At 40.4% G+C, this 16,200-nt stretch overlaps 1 protein-coding gene across 1 annotated transcript in view; it reads left to right on the top strand.

Annotated features, from left to right (window-relative positions):
* Nucleotides 1-503: 503 nt before the first annotated feature.
* COL6A6 (collagen type VI alpha 6 chain) overlaps nt 504-16,200 on the top strand; it is a 61,442-nt gene continuing 45,745 nt past the window's right edge. The window contains exons 1-8 of the mRNA XM_026068009.1: nt 504-573; nt 2,612-3,199; nt 4,753-5,352; nt 6,036-6,659; nt 7,787-8,338; nt 9,184-9,732; nt 10,142-10,726; nt 12,721-13,296. Coding sequence (XP_025923794.1) covers nt 504-573; nt 2,612-3,199; nt 4,753-5,352; nt 6,036-6,659; nt 7,787-8,338; nt 9,184-9,732; nt 10,142-10,726; nt 12,721-13,296 — 4,144 coding nt within the window. The remainder of the gene's footprint in view (nt 574-2,611; nt 3,200-4,752; nt 5,353-6,035; nt 6,660-7,786; nt 8,339-9,183; nt 9,733-10,141; nt 10,727-12,720; nt 13,297-16,200) is intronic.

Raw genomic sequence — 16,200 nt, 5'->3', positions numbered from 1 at the left:
AACAGACATATTTCATTTCTAAAGGAATGCCTGTTCTCATCATTTATGCCTATTTTATATAAAGGCCATCAACAAAGTTTTCTTTTAAACAGATGGGTGTATGAGGAGATTCAAGGCTAGAGGGGAACCTTAGAAGCATAGTGCCCATTAATCTTACATTGCGAAGAGCTGCTTTCAGTTGAATTTTTGATCACGGTAAATATAGCTGTATGAATCAGTGAGAACAAAGCATAAGTGTGTGAGAGCAGAACATTAACAGTTCACTTTGGGTATATCCTGTATATCGGTGTTAAATTGTAATGGCTCCATGGTCAAAACCTCTGTTACACGCTGAGGGAAGAAAATATGAATTTAAAGTGCTGTGTTAAATTGTATGCAACTAGAAAACATCAATGATTAAAATGCGCTTACCGTTTTCCCCCACAATTAAAAAGTTCCTTCTGAGAAAGTTATGCTCTGTATTTCTCACTGGCTTTGTTTCTTTTTCTAGGGATATTCTCAACATGGATGCCTGGAAGCCACTACTTCTTCTCTTTGCAACCACCTGCTGCTCTATAGGTGCAGAGCAGATTGGTAATCCACTAAAGAAATGACTCTTTTTCACATCAAAATCAATAGCAAAATTCCTTTTTTCCCATTTATACCCAGTGCTAGAGAGATATGAAAAACTGATGACAGTTTATTCTTTGTATAATTAGGGATGCTACAATATGTTTTTAGGAAGCATATATTTAAACTAGAATAGGAGAGGTGTCCTAAAACCAGCAAAATTAACTGGAACAGCTCATTAAAGTTTTTTGTTGTTCATGCATGTTGATGTTCTGTATTTTCAAAAAGTTTTTCTCTAAAAGTTTTGCAGCCCAGATCAGGTGTTATCTGCAAGACTGTCAAGTGCAATATGTTACATGGCTCACCATTTTCATTTTGGTAGTCAGTTTTGGAGAATGTGCTTGAGGAAGTATTCTGTCCAGTTGCAGAACACTTCCTGCATGTCTGTCAGTTTGGGGGAAATCAGGACCATTTCATCCTTGTCCAAGTAGTGTTGTATACTTTTGAGAGGTGTGGAAATGTGAGCCCAGTATTTACTACAAGCAAATGTGCTTCGTCCTCCTGTTCAAGCCAATGTGATTTTTCCAAGCTAATAAATACTTGTTAATAATGTGTGCTTGCAGTGTGGGCTCAAAGTGCACGAGGAACTTTTCCTTTGAGCTTACTTGACAGCAGGTCAACACGTTCTTATCGCTGTAGTTTAGTTACAGAAATGTGTAGAGCAATTACTGTATGCATTCACTGCATAGTAGTTCTTATGAGAAGGCTGTGTGTGGAAATTGTGCTGGTGTGAATTCAGTCTCTCCCCTCTGCCTAAGAATGGAGTTGCAGATGGACATAGTCTCAGCCCCTCTGAATGGAGGAAAAGAAAGAACTAATGAATACCAAGAATTTACCAGGTTAGATAGAAGGATTTTTTGTAAAAGGCTGATAGATCTTGGATTCTGAAAAACAAACAGGAGGTGAAATTACCTTTTTCAGGAAACAGGAAAGTTAAAGAATGTTTCTTCAGTCTGCAGGGAAGCTTCCATGGCAGACATCATCTTTCTCATAGACAGATCCTGGAGTGTAGGGACAAAGAGCTTCAAGATCATGCAGAACTTCTTGCACACGATGGTCAATGGCTTTGATAATAGGGAAGAAAAATCCATGTTGGTATGATTCAATACAGTGATGTGCCACACACCAGGTTCTTGTTGAACACTTACTATAATAAGAAAGATTTCTTACAGAAGATACAGAAATTACAGTAAAAAAAGAGGGAGTGCCAGAACTGGCAGAGCCTCCAGATCAAGTTAGAAAACTACTTTATAGTAGGTTCAGGCAGCCAAAAGGAAGAAGGGGTTCCCCAGTTTGCTGTGGTGCTAATGGATGGACAGACTTAAGATAATATTCAAAGCCCAGCCACAGCAAAGATGCAGGAATCACATTGTATGCCATAGGTATTAAAGATGCTGCTTTGTCTGAGCTTCAAGAAATAGCTAGTAAACCAGCTGATAAGTATGTCTATGAAGCGGAAGATTTTGCTGCTCTGCAGGAACTCTCTCACAATATTCTACAGGCGCTTTGTACTATGGTAGAGGAGGTAGCTGGACCAGTCACCCAGGTTGCCCATGATATGTTCTGAAAGAACCCTTTTTTTCTTCCCTTTTTCTTTTTTTCTTATTTTATTTTTGCTTTTCATAGGCAAACTATATGGAATTGCAGTTTGTTACCAAAATATGGGCTTTAACTTCATGTATATTTAATGTATTTTTAACTAGCTTTCAGTAATATCACCTAATAACTGCGATAAACTGTGAGTACCTGTCTGCCTTTGAAATATTCATGATTATGGGGTGGAGGGGAAGGGGAGGGGAGAAAGGGAAAGGCAGAAACTTGCAACACAGTTCTAATTTATTTCATGAATAATAACATGTAAAATTCAGTTTGAAAACTGTTTTGGTGCTGGTTGACAAAGGAAAGTCGTTCCCTCTTTGCTGATTTAAAAAAAGAAAAAAAAAAGGCAGGAGAAGAAACAATTAATAGTAATTCATTCTTTTATATCATCTTTCTTGAGCAGCTTGCAGAAAAGCCACTTTGGCAGACATTGTCTTTCTAGTGGACACATCAACAGGCATTGGCCAGGAAAACTTTCAGAAAGTGAAGGATTTCCTCTCCACTTTGGTTTCCAGCCTTGATGTTGGCCTTGATGCGATCCGAGTTGGGCTGGCACAGTACAGTGATGAGACTTATCGAGTATTCTTGCTGAATCAGTATTCATTGAAAAGTGATGTGCTGAAGCAAATTGAAGATTTGCCATATAGGAGGGGAGAAACTTACACAGGGACAGCTCTGGATTTTGTCAGCGCTGTGTATTTCACTGAATCTGCTGGTAGCAGAGCTAAGGATTACATCCCACAGGTAGCCATTCTAATCACCAATGGAGAATCCAATGATGAAGTCGAAGGGCCTGCCAGGAAACTGAGAGAGGAAGGCATCTCTGTCTACGTTGTTGCAATTGGTGTCCACAATAAAACTGAGCTGCAGCAAATAGCCAGCAAACCTTTTAGTAAATTTCTGTATAGCATTGGTAATTTTGATGATCTTCAAGACCTCTCCACAAGACTTTTGGGAAACTTCTGCTTTGCAATTGAAAGCCGGATGGAAGGTAAGAAATTGTCCTTATACGGGTGCTGTTTCAGTTGTTTGTACTGTGCAATTATGAAAATAAGGTGTAGAAAAGTGATCCTGATTCTGACGTGGTTTACACGTCAGTTTCCATCATGTAACTCCATTGAAAACAATGGGGCTAATTTTGAGGTAGGTCCCAGTTCAGGATGAAACCCCATTCTTTTTAACATGTTTTTAATTGTCTGTGTTGAAGTCAATAAGGTTTAATTGTTAAAATACGAAGATAAGCTTATGCTTGGTGCTTTCTGTGAACAGAGCCTTAGGCTATTGTAAAGAAAATCAGGGTCAGACTCACAGAATCTGTGAAGTGCATTCAGTTCCATCTCATTAGAGCTAGCTGAACCTTCTATAAGAAAACATTTTCTTTCGTTTTGATGTCACCTAACAGTTTAACAGAAAATTATTTCTTGACCAAGCTTGTTTTGATGACACTTTTTTAATTCTTCCAAAAACCTGCTTCCAAAATGGTGACTTTCCCCTCATGTTCTAGGAGTAGCAAAAATGAAGGGAAGCCATGTTTTCTCGTCCTTTCCATACATTTTCTGAGCAGCACAATTCACAGGGAGTGTATTTTCCCTGTTTTGTCAAAGACGATCTGTCATTGGTGAAAGGGGAAGGAGGGAGGGATATAGAAGAGGCTTGGCAGTAAAATTAAAATCAAAGCAAGATTTGGGTGGTTTAAAAACAATTATAAATGTTTAAAATATAATGTAACTATGTTTAAAAATTAAATGACTTTTTTCTGGTTTTGCAGGGATCAGGCTCCCCCACTAGTTTCTCAACTGGCTGATCAAAAAAGGAAAGATTAGAGGTTAGAGACAGTGCTGGTAGTTAGGCACTTGGCCTTAATCCCCTTCTTTACCATAAACTGTGCTACATCAAAGGATGCATTTAGGCCCAGTTTCAGTTGCCTTGCATCTGAATTGCCCTTTGGAAATGCACCTCTCTTTCCTTTGACTATAGGAGGAGCTAGAATCACTTTGTTCGTGTTATGGTGCCTCCTCCAATATTTTCAAAAGAACTGTCAGCCCATTGAAACAACTTCTCATGGGGTTGTTATGAAGGTGAATATATTCTGAAGTGCTTGGATGGATCCAATTCTTGGATGCAAACTAGATTCCAGTGGTGATGTAGAAGACCTTGTTTAGTGGAATATCAAAAGAAGGGGATGATAAAGCATGCAATCTCATTTTCATTGTCACAAATAGAAGATTAAGTGGGAGGAAGATGAAACTCTCTCAGTAGTGTCAGATGTAGAGTTTCTCCAAATTTTTTTTCTTAAGACATTTTTTGCAGAGTTAGTTTCACTAAAATTCTTTGTTTAATTTGGTAAGACATAAAGTTATAGCAGTTATATCACATGTTTAGGGGTATGCTGTAGACTTAAAACTGAAGTCTAAGCTTAAAATTGTGGAGATCAACAAAGTATTTGCAGTTGCAGTTTAGCTTATATTCAAAGCCAAGTCTGAGTATAGGTTGACAGTATTCCTTTCTGCAACTCATTTATAACATTTTTTCCCCTCTCTGCAGCATTTGCAAAACAATATGCTGATGTTATTTTCCTTATTGACTCCACCGAGAATATGACGCCTTCAACTTTTGAGGAAGTAAAACGCTTCATCTCCCAGACAGTCAGCCAGCTAGATGTTGGGCTTAACAAGTACAGCATTGGCCTAGCCCAGTTTAGCGGGATAGGACAGGTGGAGTTTTTACTGAACACATATGAAAATAAAGAAGAGGTACTTGACCACATTCGGCATAGTGTTGCATTTGCTGGAGACTCCTTGCAGACTGAAAGTGCCCTGGAGTTCTTGCAGGAAACTTTTTTCATGGATGGTGCTGGAAGCCGGCTCAGTGAAGGCACTCCACAAGTTGTAGTGGTCATCACACCCCCTGGGTCCAGAGACAATATCATGGAGGCAGCTTGGGCGCTAGAAGAGATGGGGGTAAAAGTTGTCTCAGTTGATGTTGGAAGCTCTGACAGGGAAGAAGCAAAGGTGAGAGCCCCCTCCACCAAGGCTTACCAGATTTACGAAGGAGAGAGCATTGATCTCATGCAGCAAGCTGTTGACATTGTTATGGAAGCCTCTGTTCAGAAGCTTTATGACCTTGATCCAAGTGTGCCAGCAGGTATGGTGTATCACCAGAGAAAAAACAGCAGCATGAGTAACTTCTAACCCATCGGTAACCCATCTAACCCATCCAGAGCAACTTCTCAGGTAGCTGTGAGGGAAGAGCAGAGTGAAAACAGCTGATGATTGTGTTTTAAAGAGTTGTTGGATTGGCAAAATATTTACCACCTTTTGTTGTCTTGAGGCAATACTTGCCCATGCACAGTTTAGCATTTAGTGTTTTAACTGAGAGGAACAGGACTTTGCTTTTGAGGGGTTGGCTGTAGCGAAATTGCCAATTCTGACTAAGGCAACAACTTTGCCTAAATTTTGTTTCTAGAAAATGGCCATAGGAGAGTTTGTATTTAACCACAGAACAACTTCCCAAATGTCCTGGGGTGTTCTGATTAGCCGTCACTCTGCAGTAGGGTGAGAAAAGGTATTTGTCTTGCAGAATTCCTTGTAGTGTGGACAAGAAAGGATTTAAGATCTAGTGTTTATTTCAGGGCTGTCTTTTACCATGAAAACCAATATAAAAATCTCAGCTGTTAAGGCTGATAGGGATTAAGATTTGGTGTCTTATTGTAGCACCGTCTTGCATATGATCCTTTTTTTAAACAACCTACTCCAACTGTACCCACCATTTATCCCACAGTGTGATCTACATTAATCTTATCTTCCTTTTACTTGCTTTGCTTTTAGTGTGTTCCAGTGCGACTATTGCAGATATTGTGTTTCTGGTGGATGAATCCAGCAAAATTGGGTCAAAAAACTTCCAGCTGATTAGGGCCTTTCTGTTAAAAATTGTTAATGCCCTGGATATTGGCCCAAGCAATGTAAGAGTTGGGCTAGTGCTATACAGTAATGAACCAAGGCTAGAGTTCAGCCTGGACACATTCAAGGACAAATCAGAAATCCTGAACTACCTGAAGAACTTACCATATAGAGGTGGGCAAACATACACTGGAGTAGCTATTGAATTCCTGAGGAAGAAGGTTTTTACTCAAGAAGCAGGTAGCAGGAAAAAACAAGGAGTGCAGCAAATTGCTGTGGTTATCACTGATGGCCAATCCTTGGATAATTACACTGAACCAGCATCTAAACTAAGGCGTAAAGGTGTTACTGTCTATGCTGTGGGCATCCAGAATACCACAGAGAGTAGCAAGCTGGATAAAATTGCAACTTATCCCCCAAGGAAACATGTCATCAGCCTGAAGTTTTTTCTACAGCTGTCAAATATTGAATGGAAAATAAAAAAACGACTTTGTAACGAGATTGTGACAAAAACCTTTGTAGCCCCATTACAATTGCGGAATCTGAAAGAAGGTAAGAAGTACATATATAATTCGCATTTAAATATGTTGTGCTGCCAGGTTTGATGCAGGCATATGCTCCATCTGCACTTAATGCAGAGGGAAAATAAGATTCACAAAGGTTTTAGTGAGGTTTGTAGAGTTCTGGTGGGGATGGAGACACCATTAGTCTCAAGGTAAGATCTGCCCTGCTTGGAACTGTTCCCTGTATATTCCTGCTCTGTTAGGGACAGGCATGCCAGGAGGCATTTGACCCTTCCAGTTTAGCAAATCCTCAGTCTCCCTCATACTCAGGTCCTTGGATTCTTCAGGTTAATTGTCCATACTAATTCTTACAGCTTAATAGCATTTGTTCTTTGAAATCTCATAAATGAATGTACTTCTACATCTTCCATTAAAATTAAATGGGATCATTTCTCAGTTACTTGAATCCAGGCTATTTTCTATGACATCTCTCCCTTAATTTTCTTTGTGCTTACCAAAATCATGTCCTGGCTGATATTGCCTCCAAATTTTGTGACTAGTGAAGCACACTGTCATCTGTCACCTCCAGGAATAGCTGAGCCATGCCATTATTAATAGTTTGCTCTGGGAAGCTAGTCTCATAATGATATAAATCCTGGTAATATTTATTTATTCATAACTAAATTGTACCCAATCTGTTCCCAGAATGCCTATCTTACCATTCTCAAAGTAGCCTTGTTTCTGTGTTTATTTTTTCCCTTCTTTTGTCTTTACAGGCTGTCACATTGTTACTGTACCCCACTATGTTTACTTTTATTTCTGTTTTTCTCCAACAGTTCATACCCTTTAATACCTTTATTCCAGTCCTGATTGTTATCCGACCATGCTTGTTATCTTTTTGTTATCCAGTGCCAGCAATAATAGGTTCTATTCTTCCATTTTGTTGTCTTGACACATTTTATTGGTGTAGAGAAGTTTGATCATCTCTAATTCAATCTCTTAAACACCCAAGATTTTACAGGCTTTTAGACTGAAGGGCTTTTCCCAAGCCAAATATTATTTTTGATGTTTAGTGACTTATTTTGGAGATTAGAATGTAATTAAGTAATTTTCTCACTCCTTCTTAAAGTGTCAAAAGTTCCATAACTTTTTTTTTCTTTTCTTCCCACTAATAAGGTTGTGTGTACACAGAGGAAGCTGACATTTATTTCTTGATTGATGGCTCTGGCAGCATAAATCCATCTGATTTCGAGGACATGAAAACATTCATGAATGAGATGGTCGGGATGTTTCAAGTTGGGGCCAGCAGTGTTCGCTTTGGCGTGGTTCAGTATTCAGACAAGTCAAGGACAGAATTCATGATTGGCCAGCATAACCAAACAACGAGGTTAACAGAGGCAATTAGGAATATTGATCAAATAGGTGGAGGCACCCGAACTGGAGATGCTTTAAGGTCTATGAAAAGTCTGTTCAGAATGGCTGCCAGGCAAAACGTTCCACAGACCCTGATAGTGATTACAGATGGTAAATCCCAAGATAAGGTGAATCAGGCAGCAAAAGAGTTGAGGCAACAAGAGATTGTTATATATGCCATTGGCATCAAAGAAGCTGTTCGGAAAGAGCTGGCAGAAATAGTGGAGACAAAAGACAGAATATTCTTTGTGAACGACTTCGATTCCCTGAAGCTTATTAAACACGACATTGTGCGAGCTATCTGCTCAGAAAATGGTAAGAGGTTCTCCTCAGCACAATTGGATCCCTTCCAAGCACCTAGTATTAGAATATGCTCATACAATTTTGGTTATACTGAAGAGGATATTGCTACATAAACAGAAATAACCAGAAATTTGTGTGTGGGTGATCTCAGACTGCCAGGTCAAGGCTAGGTTACCCTCTTTCAAGGTACAGTTTTCACCAATCACTGAACAAAATTAAATGATACTAAATAACAGCAGTTGAAATTCCTTAATGTGCCCAAGTGTAGAAATCTAAGTACTTACGTTTGGCATGTGCCAGTCCCATTTTGTGAGAACAGATATGGAATGCAGTGATAATGCCTGTCCTGAATTGCCTACAGTCTAACACCAGGATCCTTGTGGTTCTAAACAGATGAGTAGTTTAAGCATTGCAGGACATTGTCTTTCACAGGGAGATAGACTCTGATTTTCAATACCCAAGTCACGGAATGTTCTTCTGGCATGTGCAGAGTATTCTTACCCAGTGATCATGTGCATCCCTTACTGTACCACATACTTACCGTCATGGAGGAAGCTGACTATGTATCAAGTGGCAGAATTCTCTCTCTTGAAACACACTCACTGGTTCATAGGGGGTCATATATGATGAACAAAGGCATTATCTCCAGTAGGCTCCAGCCTTTGTTTATATGTTAGCTATTAAATTTGCTGTGCACTATCTGGATTTAATTCTTTCAGGCAGACCTGCTGAAGACAAATCTGTCTGCCTGTTCTGTCATTCACTGTTTTTCGGATGTTGATGCAACTAAGATGTTAAAAGTGCAGGTGAGAAGAGATTTGTGGTACTAACCTATTCTTTTCTCCTTTATTTCTTAGCCTGTAAGAATTTGAGAGCCGACATTGTTTTCCTGGTGGACAGCTCAAAGAGTATTCGTCCAGCTGAGTTTCAGAAGGTGAAGGATTTCATGCAGTCATTTGTGACCAAAGTGGATGTTGGGCTTGATAATGTTCGAATCGGCTTGCTGCAGTTCAGCTCTGAAATAAGAGAAGAGTTCCAGCTTGACAGATACAGCACCATGACTGATCTTCAGAGAGCCATTCAGGAAATGCAGCAGATTAAATCAAGAACACTTACTGGGAAAGCGCTGACCTTTGCTGCCTCTTACTTTGACCGATATAGGGGAGGGCGTCCTGAATTGAAACAGTACCTAATAGTGATCACTGATGGGAAATCCCAAGATCCAGTGAAAATCCCAGCCAGGGCCATACGGGACAAAAGTATCACCATCTATGCCATTGACATGCTAAAGGCAAACAATTCCCAGCTTTTGGAGATTGTTGGCACTCAAGACAAAGTGTTCTTTGAGAATAACCTTGACTTCCTGGGAAAGCATATTCGCTTTGAAATTTGCAGTCTAGAAAATTGTAAGTGATGGTGGTAACCCACTTCGTATATTTTCTCTAGATCCCTTTTGTCATTTTTCCTGTTAAGTCTTTATAAGGATAGGTTTTGCTTTCCATATTTATGATGGAACCTAACGTCCCCCCCCCATGATAATACGCAGTTACAGTGGCGTGAAAGGTGGTATTAGAATATGGACCTGTTTTCTTTGTAGGCTATAATCTCATTCTGTTCCTCATGAGCAGATAGGTAAATATTTTCCTTTTTCCTTAGGGAAAACACCTAAGCATTTCTATTTAGGTTTCCTCAGTATCTCTGCACTTTCTGCTTTCAACTGTAATATGGGAACAAAAATCCCTGCACAGGAATGGGGGAGGAAGAGACAGAATTCTAACCTTGTTTCTTTGTTTCCTCTGTTTCTACTTATAACAGTGTGCAAAAGGGCAAAAGTTGCTGATATCATGTTTGTAGTGCATGGATCATCTGGCATTACAGACCTGCAGTTCAAGAATGTGCAGCGTCTCATGGAAGCAGTAGTTAATGACTCAGTGGTCGGAGTGAACAAAGTTCAGTTTGGTGTTTTGGTGTATAGCTCCAAACAGGAGGTGCATTTCTCACTGAATTCTTACTTCTCCAAGTCTCAGATCAGAGAAGCAATATTCAACTTGAAGCCTCTGCCAGGCCAGCCCTTCACAGCAAGAGCTTTGAGCTTTGCCAGGCAGACATTTGGTGTGAACTATGGCGGGCGTGCATCTTCTCTTGCTGTCACCAGGATCCTCATTCTTATTACTGATGAACCAACTGTGCCATCAGATAGAGCCAACCTTCCTGCAGCTGTAAGAGCTTTGAAGGAAGATGGAATCAACTTAGTTGCTGTTGGAGTGAGCACAACAAGCAGAGCAGAACTTCAAGAGATTACTGGAGATCAAGAACGATTTTTCTTTGCACAGAGCTATGATTCACTGGAAAGCATACACAAAAACCTTATGCAGATAGTGTGTGAGAAATCTCAGCCAGGTAAAGGAGACTTTTGAACAGAGTTATTATGTCTTTTTCTACAGCTGGTGCAGGCTGTTTGAAACAGGAACAGTATTTAAAATAGTCTGTGGAAACAATGGAGGATGGGTGGAAAAGTTTAAGACAGTTCCCTGTTTGAAATACAGAATGTGTCAAGATTTAATTCCAAAAGATGCCTTCTACTGATGTGCTTCCATCAGTTATTTTCAAGAGGTTGCTTATGCTGGCAAAGGGAGGCGGATGTCATCTAAGTCTTCTTGGCTATTTTTATTCCACACATAATAGAGACAGTTCCTTATGAATGCAGCCCTTTCCACTTCAGTGGGAACCTGTGTCCCCCGCTATACAGAGGCCCTCTTCAAGAGGGAGGGTTCTGTGTCAGTGTGCCCTCTCCCACCCTTCTTATTTCTCTCCTTTTCTGTCCGGAAGACATGCAGTTTGCAATGTCAGTGTTATTAGCTTATTGTTAAAGGTTCATTGGAGATGAGATGATGTTTTTCCCTGCATAGAAAGATGTTATGGGTCAGAATCAACTGTTTTTTGATCTATAGCCAGAAAAGGGGTTGAAGTTGCTGGATTTAATCTTCAAAGACAAAGAGTTTCTTGCTCCTCTCCACTCATTTCCCTTTTCTGGTTTCTTTCCCGTAGTCACCTAAATGAACAGGATTCTGTGCAGTGATGCCTTGTGCATTTCCTGAAGTGTTAGAATAGATAGGATATGTCATTCAGCTGTTACTCTGTTACATCCCAGCAAGGGAATGCTATTGAGTTAAAGCTTTTGCTTCACTCTTTTTTGAACAAAATAAAAAGGACATAAATTCTTGTGCTTCCAAGGTAAAGGCAGGCACTATGGCTCTGTGAGAAACAAAAACTTTCCTCTTGTCAGGCTTGCACCAGAACTGTCCATTTGAAAGTTTTGTACATTCTTAACGAAAACATTTCTTTTCTGTACTCTTTGTTCTGATCGCTCTGAGAACTTCTAATAATTTCTACAATTTTGTGTCTGATTTTTGGGTGGATAATTTGTACTGTGTAAAAATTAAGTTCTGAGAGCTAAATTTTCAAGATTTAGAGGTTCACCTGTGTTGAGAGAAAAATATCACAATATCACTTAGGACTGCATATGTGAAAATGCAGCAAGAGCATCTAGAGCTGTAACCAGTACGTGCAAAAACATTGTCTGCTGAAAATCCAAAGGGCCTTTAGTTACTGAAAGTGTGGCCATCAGTGATAAGAGTGTATAAAGTGGGTGATTCCCTCCACCTCGACACATGCCTCCCAGCATGTCTCTTATCAAATACACTTTGGGCTTGGAAAAGGACCCATTGTATTTGGAACTGCCATTTATCAAATCAGCTACAACACCTGTAGAAAGACTTCCCTTCCCTGGTGTATTTTGCTCTGAAAGATGGCTTCTCTTACATCCTGTCATTTTTTCTTGCTGCACAACATACAGTATCAGGTTCTCTCTAACAAAGAAACAATTTTTAGATCCAGTGAAGTGTCACTCTGACAACTCAAATAGAGGCTGCCAATCAAAACATTGAGTAGCTCTGCTTCTGCAATGAAAATGATGTGTGAGAATTCCTTCAGCTTCAAGGGTACTGGCACACTGTCTTCCTTCTTGGTAGTCAAGCAGTTCAAGTGATATTTCCTCACAGTGGCCCTTCAGGTAACCAGAGGATAGAGTAGTGAGTGGGGTAGTTAAAGTCTGACCTTTCTTGGCTGAGGGTTTGACTTCAGTCATAAGCTCTGTCTTTTGTCTCTCCCAACCTTTTAGATGGTGCACAAAGAACTGATTTCTTTTGCAAGTTGTTACTGCACAGAGGATGAAGGGTTGAAGTAAGATAAATGATCGTTTGGCCTTGAATGGCCTGTCTGTGACTAGCTCATGTGACTAAAGTTTTACATGAAAGAGCACAAGCAAAAGACTAAACACTGTCCAGGTTACATCCTTCACTAACTTTTTTTCTTTTTTCTGCTTTTTCCCTAAGTTTGCAGCAATCAAGTGGCAGATCTGGTATTCTTGATAGATGGGTCAAGAAGCATATCAAAAAGTAACTTTTCTGTCATGAAGACCTTCATGAAGGAAATTGTGGACAGTTTTGTTATTTCTAAGGAAAAAGTACATGTTGGGGTAGTCCAGTACAGCCAAGACCCCCAAAAAGAATTTTCTCTTAATGACTTCTATACTAACACCATCATAAAAGAACAGATCGACAGCATTGAGCAGTTGCGGTCCTCTACATTCACTGGCAAAGGGCTGAGGTTTGTCCAGAGCCTTTTTGAGCCTGCCAACGGAGGCCGCAATAGCCAAGGAGTCTCACAGAACCTTGTTGTGATTACAGACGGGCACTCTAATGACACGGTGGAGGATGCAGCACTGGCTTTGAGGAGTGATGGGATACATGTCTTTGCAGTTGGCATAGGGATTATAAACTCTTTTGAGCTGCTTCGAATAGCTGGTGATGCAAGGAAAGTGTTCACAGTGGAGAACTTCGATGCACTGAGAGCCATCAAGAGGAGTATTGTTGATGAGGTCTGTGAATCTGGAGATTCTCCTAGCCAGGGTAAGCAACATAAACTTTTTGTTGGGTATATAAGAATGTGTATCCATATGGCTATGTACGGTCCTTGGTAAAGGTACCTGAGCTAGCTTGGAAGCAATGCAACTGTTTTACCAAAGAGCTCTGCTCTGGTTACTCAGCCTTGCAACTTTCTTGGCTCACACCTTAATTCAGTCAAGAACCATTACACTCTTTGCTGTAGTAAATGGCTTCAGAGGTGAGGCAGTGCTTCACATCTAGCACTCATATCATAGCTTCTCAGTGTCTAAAAGGAGCCAGAGCAGATGCACCCTAGATATCCTAATCACAAAAGAGAAAATAGCCAATTTAGCAGCATTTAAAACCTTCAGAAACCTAACTTTGAGTCATCTACAGCTGAATCTGATCTTATTGCTTCAGTGGAACTGTCAGCAGCAGCTGTTGACAAAACTTATTTCCAACAGAAAGACACTGCAGAGAGACTGTGTGAGCAAATCCAACCTGCAGGGCAGGAGGTGCTGGCAAGGTGTGAAGAGCAAATCCACAATAATGCTGAGACCCTAGCAAAAGGCTCCCTTTATATAGGAAACAGAATGTGATATCTCTTACTACATCTTCCTGGTGGTAACAGCAGTTTGATTGCTGTTCCAAGGATACTCCACAGACTGAGAGGCTCCCAACCCCGAAGAAAATAAAGGATCAGATGTGCCTTTGATTAATGCAGTGACTTTTATCAGATGTCAGATGCTATTGTATCTGAGTTTAATCTGACTTGCTGCTGCAGTATCAATCACCTTGTTGTGTGGGAAGGTTGGAGCAAGAAACACACACGCCCTGGTCTTTAAAATTCTAATGTACTCATGCCAGTTATGTAGTAAAAGATAAAACTGTAGATCTGTTTGCAAAGTTGCAAGAGAAACATGTAGTGAATGACAAATCGAAAAGCTGAGCTCTTCCTCTGCTGAAGGTGAGGGTGACCAGCTGTGGGTAAGTGGGTGGCATTGACTGGGAGAAGCAGGAAGAGACAATGCTAGAGCAGTTCTCTCTGTCCTTCCTATGTTTTCAGTCTCATAGGGGCTGTGACTGTCCTTTAAACCTTTGTGTTGTCTTCCCTGTACTTTCACTATATATATGATGGTTTACATGTGTTGGATACATGCTCTAAAACTGGTCCTCCCCAACTTTTCAGGCTTCATTCCCTTAGTGATCACAAACCCACTGTCAGAAAGGCACATCTTGGTGATCACACTGTGTGTCGGAGGCTTTCTGTAACAACAGCCAAACAGGGGAAGGAGGCTTTGCCTCTGCTACACCCTGGGCCTGTGAGTTCTTAAACACATCAAAACTGGCTGTTGTTTTGCTGGAGTGTTGGAGGCAAAATGAAGAGAGCTGAGCCTGCCCTGCCAAAGCTGGGAACTGCTCGTTGTATGAATGAGAGTTTTCAGGGAGAAGAATAGCTGGGCCTGTATCAGAGTAAACTCTGCACACCCCCACTTTCTCCCATCTGGAGCTGCACAAGCCTCYAGCTGACAAGGCAGCTCCTGGCTTCCAAAAACAGAGGCAGAGACTGTTGCTGGGCAAGTGGGGTGTGCTGCCACGGAACAGCATAACCACGGCGGATGCAGTAGCACCTCCTGTTGTTTCAGGGCCAGAGGACAGGGAGATTTTAATAGGAGATGGAGCAGTAAGCTTGATCTATACAGGCACAGTTGTTTATAGAGATAAAAAGTTGAGGAAAACATATCGGGTTTACTCTCACTGATGTACGTATTTATTTTTAAGTTCTGGATAAATTCGTCTTGTAAAACAATGACCAATTTCCATGTGAAACCTGTTTTGTCTTGGCCTCTGTCTTCTGTTTACCTGTATTCACTGACCTTCTTTCCTGTAATAAATCCACCCTTCTCCAGTCACCCTCTTCTAAATTGTCAGACTTTAAAAATTAAAAAGAACTGAGTTGCAGGTATGGAAGATCGACAGTGGAAAAAAGATACCTTTGGTAGCAGTGAGAGGGGTCAGTTTAATAATGTGGATGTATGGGGGAGAATAGGTGATTAAAAAAAAAAGATATTAGCTACACAAAGCAGGTATTTACTCCTTCAAATAAATACAGATCATCTGCAGAGTACAGAATACCTTCAGGAAAGTGTTTTACATGTTCTCGTACACAGCATGTCAGCACAAAAGTTAATGCTTTATTTCTGTTTTGGTATCATTATTGCTGGTACACTGGGCAGTGGCAGGGGTCTGGGAGTGTGTTAAGAGCTGAGCAGTCTGCGTGATCAATTGTCAGCACTAAACCGGTGAGACCATGGTTGCCTTTTGCACTCCCTCCAAATTATGTGGTTGAAAAGACTCAGATCTCAGAAAAACCTTGTTGTGAAAACACACTTTGTGTGTGCTAGGCATGAGCACATGCTGGAAGAAAAATCCTCTAAATTTAATGTTCGTGGAAATGTTTAATCAGAAACATCCATATACAAGTAGAATAACACAAGTGCCTGAACTGATGGTGATCTTTCCATCACAGATGTTCTGTGAATTTGAAAATCAGATGTGCAACCCTTACAGCCTGGCTAAAGGGCCTGACTCATATATATGTGTCTGTCTATTTATATATATATTTAGAGATGTATTTAGCTATTTAGGAGAAGTTTTTTCACATTGTTGCCTAAACAAACAAAAGCTGTATAGATTTCTTATGCTACTCTAAGGCTTAAGGCAAGCCAGGTTTCATAGCCAAGAAAACTCTTTCACTATGACCTTTTGTATTTAAAGATTTTCATTCTGCTTAACAGCAGATCGTGCCTTCTAGAGGGCAGTTTGTACTACAGGAGGAAATACTGAAACATAGTCATGGCCAAACACTCTGAGATGAAATCATACCCAGATTTATTTGAAATGATAAATAGCTGAACACTTGTTCAC

This window comes from Apteryx rowi, unplaced genomic scaffold (genome assembly GCF_003343035.1).
Source record: "Apteryx rowi isolate R43461 unplaced genomic scaffold, aptRow1 scaffold_266, whole genome shotgun sequence".
Taxonomy (NCBI): Eukaryota; Metazoa; Chordata; class Aves; order Apterygiformes; family Apterygidae; genus Apteryx; species Apteryx rowi.
Note: the sequence above shows the minus strand (reverse complement) of the source record. Positions and strands in the feature narration are given on the sequence as shown.